This window comes from Penaeus monodon, chromosome 35, assembly GCF_015228065.2.
Source record: "Penaeus monodon isolate SGIC_2016 chromosome 35, NSTDA_Pmon_1, whole genome shotgun sequence".
Classification (NCBI taxonomy): Eukaryota; Metazoa; Arthropoda; class Malacostraca; order Decapoda; family Penaeidae; genus Penaeus; species Penaeus monodon.
The window spans coordinates 23,412,394-23,427,393 of record NC_051420.1 but is presented as its reverse complement, the minus strand read 5'-3'; the positions used below and the strand labels follow the sequence as shown (position 1 = coordinate 23,427,393).

Sequence of the window (15,000 nt, the reverse complement as noted above, 5' to 3'; positions counted from 1 at the left end):
CTATAGTTGTAAAGAGTTTTTGTTGTTGCCATGTTAGTGTTGATGTTGCTCCAGCGAAAGTTCATGTTGCGGTGGTGCCGTTTTAGCGCACACCGAGCTAGAATTGTAACCAGGCTACTCCTTATTTCAGGGTCTGGAACAAGTGGGCGGCAATGTGGGCGTCGCCGCAGTCCAGCGCCGTGAGAAGCCCCATCCGCCCAGGATCGACGCCCACCGCTTCTCCAGAGCGAATCTCGAGGGTGAGTGGTTTTAGTGTAATGACACTAATAATGATGATGGTAACAGTAATGACGAAGATGATAGTAACAATAAAAATTGTTAATAATGATAAGAACGATAATACTGATGGTAGTGTAAATAATAATGGAATTGATAATGATGTTGGTAGTAATAATAAAAAAGATAATGATGATGATTATAATGGCAATAATAATGATGATGATGATAATAATAATAATAATAATAACAATAATAATAATAATAAATAATAATAATAATAATAATAATAATAATAAAATGATAATGATAATAATGATAAGCATAGTAATAATAATAATTTTTATTAATAGTCATGATTGTAATAATGATAAAAATAATAATAGCATTACCAGTAGTTGTAATAATGATAATACTGAAAGGTAGATTAGCCACCGTAAGCGGTGAAAAATAATGCTGATGATAGTATTGATTGTAATTGTAAAGATAATAATTTTGATGTTAATAAGTATAGTGATGAAATAATGATAACTAACATCCTCGGATGTGGGGAAAAATTAATAAATCGTTTTAGAAATAAAGCATAATAGCCAGCATATGAGTGCTTGAGGATGCGCGACTTGCAAGTAGCGGTGAAGATCCTTTGCGGTCAGAGCTCGAGTTATATTTGGAGGGTTTGTGTTGAAACGTGATGTTGCGCGACGCGATTACGTTGTGCAACGCGTGGCCGATCCGCCTTTGAAGATGGGCTCCACGCTGCAGAGTCGGAATATGAAGGCGGTTCTGACGGAGCGTCGGTTTCGGTGGGAGTCTTGCTGTGGGAAATCAGCTTTGATTTGGTTCGACAAGATTGCCCTCGTTCAGAAATAATGACCTGTCGGATAATCTCACTTTAGAGTTTGTCAGATCTAAAATTATTAAGTGGTAGCGCGATGAATTCGTGTTTGTGATCGGCTCATATATCGGTTAGATTCCGCAGGGCTGTCATTTAAGCGAACTACCTTTATATGGCAGAGATTTAAACATTAAAGGGCTCAGTTTCAATCTTTTTAAAAATGTATATTCTCTAATGTAAGATTGTTTGTGAGGATGTAAGGTAATTGTGTCATAGAATAGAATAGAAACACGGAAATGAATGCAGTATCCTTACGTAGGGTGTAGTCAATTGTTTACAGGCGTAAAACTGGTGATTGGAAGCCCAGTCGAACCTGACCCCAACTCACCTAACCTAACCTTATTTAACCTCACCTCACCAACCACGTGACTAAACTTTCCCTGTGTGGGTCAGGCCACTCCCCTCCCATTCCATAACGGCGACATGTCAGCGATCATTCTATAGAGAGTGTTCAGATTGAAATGAGACAGAGTACTTGCAAATTACAGTGCATAAAAGTATATTAACACTACATTGAACAGCTTACCGCTACAGGCAGAAAGAATTTTCACATAGGTTCTTATGACATCGTTAGAAAAACACTGAAGTCATCGCCCCATGCGTTCACGCACCTTCCCGCCTCCCACGACTCTGAACATTACCCAGCGGGGGGCTGCTTGGCCTTTGGTGCACTTGAACTTTGTACCGGATGAACCTTTGTGGCCTTTGCTAGGGGTATGGTGGGGGAAGGGCGAGGTGAAGAGGAAGAGGAGGGGGAGAAGTGGAAGAGGAGGGGGAGAAGAGGAAGATGAGACAAAGATTGGGGACGGGAGGGGAAGAACAAATGGAGGGAAGACGAAAAAGGAGTAGAAGGTTAGGCCAAGGAAGGGAAGGATGTCATGGTGACAGATGAATCATCAGTTCTTTAGGGATATGTCGTCACGGCGCTTGTCCGCTGCCTCGGATGTGCGTGCTGCTTTATGCCGCACGAAAATTTAGTCATGGCAGGACCTCGTCTCGATGGGCAAGGATCCCAGACACGTGGATATATGGATGAGTTCATTATAATTTAATTTTTTTGGTCATAATGTGAAACGTTCCTGTCCCGTCGCAAGAGAGACCGACAACCGGAAGGAAATCCCCCAGCCTGTTTTGGGGAGTGGAATGAATGAATGTATTTACTGTGCGTAAAAGTAGTAGGATCACATGCGCGAGCGGTAAACGCCATCGCTGGGAGACAGACGGAGAGGAAGAAAAATTATGAGGATAAACGGAAGAGGAACATAGCCTAATTATTTTTCGGAAATGAGGGTCTTCAACCAGGGAGTATTTCACTTTGCATAGGTGACTATCCCCTGTTATATCATCCAAGTGATGATGGTTGTAAGGGATATTACATTTTTCTTATTTTTGTCAATAATTGCTACTCTTGTGGCTGTTATTGTCATTGTTATCCATCATTATCATTATCACATAATCATTATTATTATTATTATATTATTATTATTATTATTATTATTATTATTATTATTATTGTTGTTGTTGTTGTTGTTGTTGTTGTTATTTTTATTATTGTTATTATTGTTGTTGTTGTTATTATTATTATTGTTATTGTTATTGTTATTATTATTATTATTATTATTATTATTATTATTGTTATTGTCATTGTTATTATTATTATTATTATTAGTGTTAGTATTATTATTTTTTTTTTATTATTGATATTGTTATTGTCACCGTCATCGTCATCGTCATCGTCAACGTCAACGTCAACGTCATTGTCATTGTTATCATCATCATCATACTGATAATAATTACAAGAATAATAACTATTATTGTTGTTATTATTATGAATATTATTATCACCATTAGAATTATCAACATTATTATTATTGTTAGTACTACTCATAATAATATAATTGGTATTATTATCATTATTATTGTCACTATTATTGTTTTCAGTCTTCATCATGGTTCTTATTGTTTATAATTTATTTATGATTTATTTATTCAACAATACCATTGTTGACACAGTTTTCGTAACTGCTGTTGACTTGTCATTGAATCAATATTTTTTTTTTTTCTTTTTTATTATATATTTCCATATATTCAAAATAATATTCTTTATTATATTTGCTTTAGGATTATTTTGTAGACATATATGCAGAGTACTTATTTTGCCATATTGTATGCATTTGTTTTTGTCAGTAGACATGACACAATTGGAGACTGAGAAAACAGAAAAGTTGTCTCCTCCTTCTGCTTCTGTTGCTCCTTTTGCCTATTTTATTTTTATTAGATACAAAAAGAGAGAATTTTATTTGATCCTTCACTATAAACATAATTTCCCTTCCCTTTGTTATACCAAATTATACAGTGTTGGGATTTGTCTTTTGCAGATTCTGGTGACGTGGAACTGGATGCCATCCTTGGGGAACTCTGTGCACTGGAGACACAGTTTGAATTTGAGATCACAGCCAAGAACTCAACATCTGCATCCAACCTGAACACTACCACACCCAGAACTACCTCTGGAACAGGTGTGGTTGAGTTTTGTTTTGGCTTTTCATGTTTATAGATTATCTTTTTTTAATTAGATCTAGATAGTTTTGTTGTGTAAGGTTGCAATAAATAATACATATTTCTCACTCTCTTTAATGATTTAATGTTGTGTCTATGGTGAGGGAGTTTTGAAAGAATTTTCATTTGTGGATATAAAGAAAATAGCAACAGAATCAAATTTTGGCATTCCCCTCTCTCTCTCTCTCTCTCTCTCTCTCTCTCTCTCTCTCTCTCTCTCTCTCTCTCTCTCTCTCTCTCTCTCTCTCTCCTCTCTCTCTCCCCCCCCCCCCTCCCTCTCCCCCCCCCTTCTTCTTCTTCTTCTTCTTCCTACTCCTGCTCTGTCTTCTGTGAGTATGGAAAATGCTTTTAACTTTTCCTATGTCCCCTTCAGACAAAATGCAACCCAAGCAACAGCAGCAGCAGCAACAGCCCCAGCCCCAGCTACATCCACAGTCGCAGCAGAGGCACAGTCACTCTCGCAGCAACTCTGGAAACACGAGACAAAAATTTGAGCCTCTGAATGTGGATGTTGATGTTACTACCAACACCATGGGTAGGTGTCAAGGTTAGTGTATCATATTTAGTAGTAGTATTTACTCCCTCCCTTTCTTTTTTTATGGGTGTGGTGGTGGTATAATTTTGTGATTTTTTTTCTTCTTTCTTTTTTCATAAAAGATGCTCATAAAATAACAGTAACAACTGGAGAAGTTTTGACAAATTTTAGAATTGACTATTGATTTAGTAAGATATGTTGGAAACCTATTGATATGTGTAAACTACTTCCCATGAATCATCTATGTGAATGTTTTCATTCATATCTGGAAGAGATACATTATTCTAACATGAGATTGTGAAATAAGATTAGGTTATCTTGAAAGTACTTATTTGAGTGAAACAGCAACAGGAACTCCTCTTGAGAAATGTATAGATTTTTCCATTATCATCTGAAGAAAAATCTAGTAAAAAATCTGCAACTTTTGTACTAACCATTTCATTCCAGCGATATTTTGCATATTATTATAAATTTAAAAACTTCAATTGCAGCACGCACTGACAGCCCAGACAACGATTCGGCATTTAGTGACAATGTTTCCATGCTGTCATCAGAGAGCTCTGCTTCAAGTGGTGCCTCTGGAAGTGCTGGCTCAAGGCATGATGCAGGCAAACATACCTCACAGGTAGGCATCTCAAAAGAGCTTGAATATCCTCTCAAGAATATTAACTTTGCTAACCATTGATTAAGGTAGACATTGGCTAAAAGGAAAGAAAAGGAAATATGACAATTATTACAATTTACTTTAGCCATTATTCCTGTTAGTTTAATGCATGGGTTGTATTTGTTATTGTTGTGCAACTTTAGACTTAGAGAGTTTGTAGAAAAAGTATAGGATAGCAACTGGTGGCTGTTAAGATAATGTTTGATAGTGTTCATATGAATTAGATGCAGTGTAATTGGTTTGGGTGGTTGAAGATAGTTTTTAATTATTTTCACTGCTAAAAATTCAGTCTTCTGTATGTAATGAATTTTTGTTTTCATTTTACATCTGGTATGAATATAAGAGAAAACTGCAAATCAGAATCTAAAAAGTTATTAATCAAATTTGTTATATATTAGCATATTGATAATATATTGAAAAACAGGAACAGTGGCTAGAAAATAAAGCTAAAAAGAAACATTAGGTTAGATTTTTATCATATTTCCCTGTTTGATACCTTCTGAATGTCTCTATCAGAAGGTTAGTTTTTAAAATTAAAACGGATGAGGTAAATCCCATGATGGTAGGGTGTTGGTTTCCCTCTTTTTCTAAATGTTTTATATTGGGATATATGGTACTTGTTTGAATATTTCATTTACTTTTTGCCAGTCATGGCATGATGTCATATATTATAGGGCTTTAATGATACTGGTTAAGTTCAGTAAACTAAGTACCTTTATTTTGCTGCTGTGCAGTGTATCCACACATGCTATATTGTTTGTAATATCTGAGATTTAAAAGTATGACAATAAGCTGATGAACAGTTAAACTTTCTTGTGTAAATCGTTCATTGATCAAAAATAATTGACCATTTGATATATGATATATATGTGAAGCACCATAGTTAAAATGAAATTGAAATACAAATCACACTGCAACTTATTCATAAACTGCAGATGTGCATTCATCAATAGGTTAAGATACCAGCCTACATATCTATAGTTTCAATACCTACTAGCATATAGTGGTTCATTTAGTGGGGATGAGAAAAATATATATGTATATTTATATTTTTTTTGTGTGTGAGTTCATTTAAGGTCTTTGGTGAAAAGATTTTTAAATGAACCTTATTGCATGTATTTGGCTTTCCTTCCTACTGTTTTGGGGTGTATTTTACTAACCAGATTAACATATTTTCATGGTGAAAGCAATACTCTGTTCCTTGATTTTTTGTGCTTCTCACATTCACAGACTAAACATGGATATTTTGCCACTATGTAGAGAAAAGAGTGAATAAGCAAGAGGGGACTGTTTACATTTTTAAAGTTTAAGAAAAAAAAGGATGTTTTACTCTGTGAATGTTTTTAAGTGCATCGCTTTGGGATGTTTGGCGGATGTTTACTTGAAAGAGAGTTTTAAGGATAGAGAAAGGACACAAAAAGTCATAAGATAAGAGTATCATACTAATGCAAAGGTGTTAATACTGTACGTTTCTCTTATTTCTCCCCCTGTTGCCTTTGCATGATGCTTGGTTTGCATGGTGGTGGTGAAAAAAACAGACCCTTTTCCTGACTCTACCTCAACTGGCTGACCTACTAAAGGATTGTGGGTTGAATGAGGTTAGTTGTGTGGAACCTTTGTGGACTAATGCCTCTCTGTCCAAACTTTTTGACAGAAAGGAATGATTGTTTGTGTTTAAGTGGATACTTCAAAGATAGAAAAGGAACTTATTTCTGTCATTATATTTATATATGTGTGGACATATTTGTTTGGAGTTACTGTAAAATGATATAGCAAAGAAAGAAATGTAAGTATAAGCGTGAAAGGTTTATGTATAAGTAATGTGTGGTAATACATAATTCCACTTCTACATGACAGGTTGAACAGGCAGCAAAACTTAAAGCTGAGAAAATCAAGATGGCCTTGGAGAAAATCAAGGAAGCCAATGTCAAAAAGTTATTCATTAAAGCTTTCACATCAGATGGTTCAACCAAGTCTTTATTAGTTGATGAGAAGATGACAGTAGCATTTGTAACGAGGCTGTTAGCTGATAAGAACCATGTAAGGATGGATCCTAAGTGGGCAGTTGTGGAACATATACCTGACCTTTATATGGGTAAGTAAAGAAGTAAATGTCAGTTAAAGTATTGTTTTTTATAACTACAGAACTGATTATTTCTGTTGTAATATTGATTATGTATGCTTGTAATTACCATTTCTCTTGAACCACTAAGCATGATTAGTCTTAACTGTAATTCCACCTCCCCCTTTTTTCTGCAGAACGAATTTATGAAGACGATGAGATGTTGGTAGAAAACCTCTTGCTGTGGACTAGAGATAGTAAGAATAAGTTGCTCTTTCTAGAAAGGCCTGATAAATATGATTTATTTTTGAGGCCTGAGCAGTATATCCTCATTGGATCATCATCACAGAAGCACTGTGATATGGATGATGATGGAAGGAATACCCTGATTGAGGTTAGGATAGAAGAGGTTGATGGTTTTGGTTAAAGAATATATAAAGTGAAATACTTTGTTGTTCAGATGTATGGCAAAATTTTTATTTACTAGAAGTGGATTATGAAAATGAAACATGCCCCTCATCCTTGCAGGAATTCTTCTCAAGCACTGGTGTAGGCGTTCCAGAAGTAGAAGGGCCATTGTTCTTGAAGTCCGAAGGGAAGAAGGTCTGGAAGAAATACTATTTTGTCCTCCGTGCTTCGGGGCTTTACTACTGCCCAAAGGGAAAGTCTTCTAGGTCTTCAAAAGATCTTGTATGCCTTACAACACTGGAAGTGAATCAGGTGAATTAATATGTGCATTTACACAATTCAGTGATGGCAAAGACTTGGTACTGAAGAAGATAAAGTAACTTTATGAGTAATATGACATAAACAAGATTAAAAAATCATATTACGGCTTTGTAGGGTTCGAATTCTTACTTCTTAAAGGTGTTTACTGAAATAATGTACTTCTTAGGATAAGTTTCATTACATCAGTTTTATTCTATTTTATTGATACATTTATTTAAATCAGTCAAAGAGACTGATTTAAAGCATTAATAGAATTCCAACTTCTGAAAGATAAGTAAAAGTATCATGTCAGGAAGTGAATTATGCTAACTAAATATTTCTTTAGGTTTATTATGGTGTTGGATGGAAGAAAAAGTACAAAGCTCCAAGTGACTGGTGTTTTGCCATCAAGCATCCACATCTACAAGCAAAGAGCAGCAAGTACATAAAGTACCTTTCTGCTGAGGATCCCCGTACTTTGGCTCAGTGGGTGATGGGCATAAGAATTGCAAAGGTATGGAAAAGATGAATTGTAAATGTACTCAATTTCACTGATGCCTGTTGTTCTTAAGGTCATTGTATTGGTCATTCAGAATAAAGACTACAATTTATTTTTTTAGACATGAGTATTTGATGTTACTAAGAAACTGGGAAAACAGAAATTATATATATTTTTTCCCCTTTTTTCTTCTTATACTCCTTTACTCTTTATATATATTAATGTTGTTGCAACTGGTGAACATTATCTTTTGCTTTTTAAGGTTTCTGTCTAATAAGAAACTACCATTTTTTTTCAGAGTGGAAGAAGATTACTGGATAACTACCGATCTCTCATGGAAGACATTGCACAAGAAGATATTGACATGCTCGCCTCCTCTAGGTCCTTCAGCATTGCATCAATGGCAGGCCAGAGTGGTGTCGGGGGAAGCTCACAAGGCCCATCACAGGCCACAACTCCTTCCTCAGAGTCCCAGTCTTTAGATTCTTGCTTGGCCCCAAGTCTTACCCCAAGCGTTGTTGATGGAGATGAAGGAGGAGAAGATGCCCATTCCTCTACTGGATCCTCTTCACAAGACACACCAGTCAACACACTTGGTCGACCACCAGTCTGGCGGCAGGATAGTCTCAAGAGTGGATCTTCGAGTAGCTCAAGTGGTTGTTTAAGTGAGAGATCATCAGCTGGGACACCCACAGGTGAACACGGGTTTGAATCTGAGTTTCCTCAGGGAACCATTAAGAGGAAACCATCCAGCAATCCAAAGCTACCCTTGACCACCACAACAAGATTACTAGTTAAAGAAGTTGATGGTGAGGATGTAGTGGACACGGCATCAAACAGAGGTACAGCTGGACGGCAGAGTTTGAGACGCTCTCTCACAGAGGAAGTGAATACTTTACGGAGACGAAATTCAGCTACTCAGTCACGTAGTAGTGTAAACAGCAGTTCATCTAGTAGCATACTGAATACTAGTATGGGAAGTCCTGTGCCTCAGGAAGAAGAGATGGACAGCTTACCCCTTCCACCTCCCCCACCTGAACTAACAGAGCCTTGTGCTATGGAATTATTACCACCGCCTCCCCCTGAATTGCTGGCATCCACACTCAGCCTTAATTCTCTTCCACCTCCTCCTGATGAGGCTTCTTTGCCACCAATCAATCCAGAAGATCTCATGATGGCTAGCATTACCTCTCTGCCACCTCCACCGCCTCCTAGTCCACCTAAGCCATCTAGTCCACCAAATGCAGGTGCAGCACCACCCCCACCTCCACATGCAGTTTTACTAACTTCACAAGAACCTGGAGCACCACCACCACCACCTCATGGCCTTCCCTTACCACCTCCTACCACCCCCAAACCAAATAAGTCTAGAGGTCCAGGTTCTCCAGTTTACCAAGCTACTGGTTCACCTGTTTATCAGTCAGCTGGCTCACCTGTATATCAGGCTGTCACACCTCCAGCTGTTGCACCCAAACCACGCCGTGACTCAAGTGAGTCTGCCACTTATGCTTCACCCCCATATTTAGCTGAATTACGTGCTCACAGTGCTCATGTTCCATCAAACACAAATGTACCCCCTCACAAAAATGGCTGGCATCCTGAATCCCCATTGCCACCACCTCCACCTTCACCTCCACCACACCAACCTGTTTATGCACAGCCACAAAGGAGTCCACAGAAGAAAGTTAAGAGGATTACTTTTGTAGATGATGTTCAGGATATTCCACCAGCACCTGAATCTCCAACCACAAAACCTCCCCTTCCACGAAGGTCTGAATCAACAAGACTGTCAAATCCAGGCCGTCTAGACAGTCCAGGAAATAAGATTACTCCGCCAAGATCTTTCCTAACCAGCTTACAAAGAGTTATGCAGAAAAAATGGCAAGTAGCACAGAAGTGTAAAGACTTTGATAAAATGCCCCATGAAGTTTTAGGATTTAGAGATCCTGTACTTCCTAGTGAAACAGAACGTAATGTAGGAGCCTGGATCCAGGAACATTATGGCAGCCTATATGAAAATCTTTCTCCTCATGGCTCACCTCCCCAACCCAGTGCAGATACAGTAGATATGCCAAGACCAATTGCCAGCCATACCTTGCAACCTTCACCCCCCCCTCATGCTGAGGACCTGAACAGACTCTCACAGACTATGCCTGGAAGGAAAAAGCCTCCCCCTCCTCCACCAAAGAGGTCAGACTCAACCCATCTTAGTACACGACAATGACGACTGCGACGCTAGTGGCCACCTGTCTTGTTAAGCATTACCCCACTTGCACCTGAAAGGAGGCTTAGTGTTATTATATATGTAAGATTGTTACTTAATGAATGTTGCCATGGTTCACAGAACCCTTAATTATGGTTGGGCTATGTTAGAACAGTGGTGATATGCCGGTGCTGATGAAGTGGCGGTGTCGAGGGGGACGGCCTTCTCACCGACCTTTACTGCATGCCTCCAGTCAAACTGGTAAAGGCAGTCGTCATGACTTAAGAAGTCATTAGTATAATATTTCCATTTGAATATGAAATTATATTTCTTAATGTCCCTATTGATGTAAAGTACCTTTGATTTTAGCATTAGGGAAATTCCTTGTTACATGTATTGTGGTGAGCAAAATGATGGTTTCTTCCAATGGTGCTACAATGTGGTCTGGTCATTGGACAGTAATGGAGAGGTGCCCAGAATCAGCTTGAACCTAGTTACTGTTGGTATTCAACTAACTAGCTTGACCATGTATATTTCTAGCATATGCAGATAGCTAGTAAGGCTTGCAGCTATTGGTCATAGCCAGAAAGTTGGCATGGGTTGCCCCCATAAGAAACCTGCTCTCACATTTACATGGTACCAGTAACTAAAGGTCATCCAGTTACACCAGCAGTATCACCAAGCATCAGCATTGATAGTCAGTGTTTAAGCATGATGGAGTTTACTCTGTCAGTGGCCTATATCGACTTAATTACAGATAAGAAACAAGTATTTTATTTGGTCAATGCTGACTGCTTTTCTGTTTGTTTAGGAAAAAACAAGTAGCTTAAGTACTTGGTGGTATTGGCTTTATGTTTTGACCAGTTAGTTATGAAACCAAATGTGTAAAAGTGTATATTGTACATTGAATATGTTTTTTTGTATTTTTTGTAAAGATGTTAACACTGTCCCTAGAGCCTTGTGGCTGTAGGATGGGCAGGAGTTTTTTACCATTTTTACTGTAACAATTTATTTTTATGTTTTAAAGTGTTTGATAATGTGCATAAGAAAAATTTCCTTGCTTTTCTTTGACTAGTATCTCTAATGTTTCTATGTGCAATTATGGGTCTTGTAAAGAAGAAATAAGAATTGTAATCAGCTGGAAGAATTTTATATGTAAAAAGCTAAGAGCACATTAACCTGCCTGCCAGATTTCATTTTATGTAAAATAGATCCATCCATATTATTATATCATGCCACAAACTTCGTACTTTGAGGGGTTCTAGTACTTCCAACCATACTTTGAAAGTCTTTTTCAAAGGGAATATTAATATTGAGACCAGACCTTTATATCTTGTATTATGATACTTACAAAGATTTGATGATACTGCAGTTCAATATTCAGACAAGAGCTAAGAGTTACGTGAGCTGTCTGGTTAAGTCTCTTATGAAACCCAGATGTCTGATTTTGCTAGTATGACGGAGTATATCTCTTGTAATTTGTTTTTTGTTGTTTATGAGAGATTGATTTAGACTATGTATTATTTATTATAAATATTGCTAGATATTGTAAATGTATCAATTATTTATTACAAACAAATGAATATTATTTAGTCCTTACCCCATAAAAATACTATTTGAGTTTACGACTATGAAATCAAGAATTGGTATAAAAAGATTTTTTTTGTCTTTACAATTTATAGACTGGTAAAAAAAATATCAGTTGCAAATATTCAAGTGCTGGATTGTAAATACATCCCAACATTCTGGAAACTTCTGGTGTTGGTAATTGACTGGGGAGGTATGGAAACAGTGCAAATGCTCTTTCTGTTTTTCTTAATGAGTGGCTCTAGTAGTTATTATTAAAGAAAGATCTTTAGGTTTGGTCTCAGTAAAAAGATGTATCAGTTATATCTGAGCACTTTTCTTCTTTCTGCCATCATTAGTGAAGTTAAAATAGTTAAATTGTTGTCATCTGTTTTCGCACAGTATGTCTTACTGATGAGAATTTTATTTCAACTAATCGCTGTCAATTTGTTATGGATGTACCTTTGAAAACATTTCAATTTAGGTACTTACACTAAAATGAGAAGTCAACACATGAGCATCAAGACAAAGAGAACTGAATTATGGTATAGACCTCAGCAGTAAGTATGTATTTGTCTTTTCCATCTGCTTGATGCTTCAGTAGCGAATATATTCAAAAAAGTGTGGGCGACTTTTCTGGGTCCTATGTAAATCTACAAAATTTTGAACATATACATATATATACATTTATATATATATTTATTCTCTGAGGGATTAAGTACATCTTTTGGTAACTGCAGTTAATATTTTTCAGTATATAAAGAGGTTGACTTGCATGAATTAAATGAATACATGTAATCCAAAAAGCTGTAATGAATATAACATTTTATTGAAGCCATGACCTTAGATATTGCATACCTTGCAGTATGAAATAGTGTAAATGTTGTGGCTAGATGAAACATGTTCCTGTTTGTTTCTGAAATATAAGCTTCACTCCATTATGTATTCCAAAGGCAGTCACATCAGCAGCTTTTCTTTTCTTCGGTTTATTGATTATGTAAACATATACTTGTATTATAATTCTTGTTTTTTTTTTGTTTTTGTTTTTCTTTCTTTCTTTCTTTTTTTTCTTTTTTGTAGGTTTTTGTGTAGCTAATGTCTTACTTTCATTAGTGTTTTATGTGCTATTCTTGTAAATGCATGAGAGAATTGTTGCTAATATTGTTTTTCTATTTCAAGAAGAGCCAATTAATGCGGGTCTTCATAGATAAATTATATTTTGTATCCCTGGCAGCCTCTTTGTCCACCCTCCCCTCATTCTAATTTGCATTTGTTAAAAAGAAATCAATGGTTTTCCCCTGTTTCAGCCTGGTTGATTTAAATCTTTATATAAACCAACCACTCTTGCCTGAGCGTCCAAATTTTGTAATTTTTAAAATAGAATTACTGAGCTGTCACTGTCTGCGTCTGGTCTCCTAGTCTCCTTCCCTAAAAGACCGCCCGAGGTGTGTCAGTCTCAACTTACCTCAAGCTGCCGGCCTTCTTCACCTGCTGTAGCAGACTCCCGTGGGATAAAATTTTGAACCCAAATCTTCCTGAATACCCCTTAAGTTTATACCTTCTCTTACCGATGTCTTTGTCTCCTCTGATTTCTAGAGGGTCTATCATAGGTAACTGGAATAAGGGCAGATGATGGCCCAGAATCCAGTGGCCTTGTGCCAACTTCCACATTGTACAGAAATTATATATACACAATAATAAAAAATATCTTCATGAAAATGTGTAGTGGTTTCTTTTCCCTTAAAAATGTTGATTCTGATCAAAATAAGTAAGGGAATAAAGTTATTATTTTTGTTATAAAAGACTATAAGGACTAATTGTCAAAAAGTGAAAACTTGCTTCTATTTTTTTGGTCCAAAATATATTATTATCTATTTATTTCAAATTTTCCAACATGTCAACATCTAAGGTCATTAAGCAGTAAATTCAAAATACAGAGATAGGGCAGATGCTTCGGAGTGAAGCCCCGGGCAGGAAAGTTTTTTGGTCCATAAGGTGATGCTTGGGGATTCCTGGACTGGTTAATGGTTAAAACAAATAAATGTGCTAGATATCAAAGATCATATAGTATTATGTGGAGAAAAGGGGGAAAATAAGTTACCGATTAGGATAGGTGGACAGAAGAAGGGAGTGAAGAAGAGAAGGAAAAGGAAAGGGGGAGAAGAAAAAAACATGTAAAATTAGTTGAGATAAGGGCTGAGGTCCAAGGTGGGGGTGATACCCTACATTGGGCCTCAATCTCTGTCTCCTAAGCCCCCTACAACAACAACGAGCAAGAAATTGGGGAGGGGGTCCAAAATAAATGTTCCCACACAGTATCATCTTAACCCAATGCCAACAGGCATGGCATGTACATGCCATGCCCATTGTGAGCTTACTTTTATACACAGATGGCTACACTTATACTAAGTCACCAATGAGCTAATTACAAGTACTTCCTGTCTCCCCTGTTTACCCTTTTCCTTGATTTACAAAAATATTTTGTTATCTTATTTTGCTGTTACAAATGTTTATAACATTATTGTAATCATAATGTTTATAATAAAAAAACACCTTCAATATTCATAGCATTAGTAGAAAAAATATTTTTTCCTGCCAATTCATGGAAAGATGAAGTCAGGCAAGGTCACAAGGTCTACTAATTGACTCCTAAGCACTAACCATATATGTGCAGAAACATTTCACAAAAAAAATAAAATGAGCGCAGCATATTCCCGGCAGCATTGGGTTAATTCTGATGATACTGTAAGCAATTTTTACAAAGGTAACAGTGCATACAGTATATTTTTCTGTATCCAAGTTGTTACTGTTAGATTCATGAATAATTCAAATATAAACAAGGGTAAGGGTATGAACATTAACTATTATTATTAGGTGGAGAAATGTTTAGGCACCAGTTTAGTCAATCTTCAACACACTTTCTTACCAGCTGAATGTCTAAAAGCTTTTTTTCTGAAAATTGGTCCTTAGTATATATGAGGTGCCAAGTAGGCTGCCTTATATCTCAATTTTTGACTGATGAAGGTGGGAATGGTCTCATTTTATGTGTTGATGTCAATAATATTAATACACAAAAAATTAAAATATGGAAAT

General features: G+C 36.7%; 1 protein-coding gene across 7 annotated transcripts in view; it reads left to right on the top strand.

Annotated features, from left to right (window-relative positions):
• The window catches only part of LOC119595123 (abnormal cell migration protein 10-like), a 164,612-nt gene extending 150,984 nt beyond the window's left edge, over nucleotides 1–13,628 (top strand). For 5 of the 7 annotated variants that reach the window (XM_037944280.1, XM_037944278.1, XM_037944279.1 and 2 more), the window contains 10 exons: nucleotides 131–239; nucleotides 3,490–3,630; nucleotides 4,044–4,217; nucleotides 4,697–4,830; nucleotides 6,408–6,467; nucleotides 6,727–6,964; nucleotides 7,129–7,325; nucleotides 7,460–7,651; nucleotides 7,986–8,153; nucleotides 8,437–13,628. In XM_037944280.1, coding sequence (XP_037800208.1) covers nucleotides 131–239; nucleotides 3,490–3,630; nucleotides 4,044–4,217; nucleotides 4,697–4,830; nucleotides 6,408–6,467; nucleotides 6,727–6,964; nucleotides 7,129–7,325; nucleotides 7,460–7,651; nucleotides 7,986–8,153; nucleotides 8,437–10,362 — 3,339 coding nt within the window. In that variant the 3' untranslated portion in view covers nucleotides 10,363–13,628. The remainder of the gene's footprint in view (nucleotides 1–130; nucleotides 240–3,489; nucleotides 3,631–4,043; nucleotides 4,218–4,696; nucleotides 4,831–6,407; nucleotides 6,468–6,726; nucleotides 6,965–7,128; nucleotides 7,326–7,459; nucleotides 7,652–7,985; nucleotides 8,154–8,436) is intronic. The other 2 variants (XM_037944281.1, XM_037944282.1) reach the window with 2 other exon arrangements.
• The last annotated feature ends 1,372 nt before the right edge of the window (nucleotides 13,629–15,000 follow it).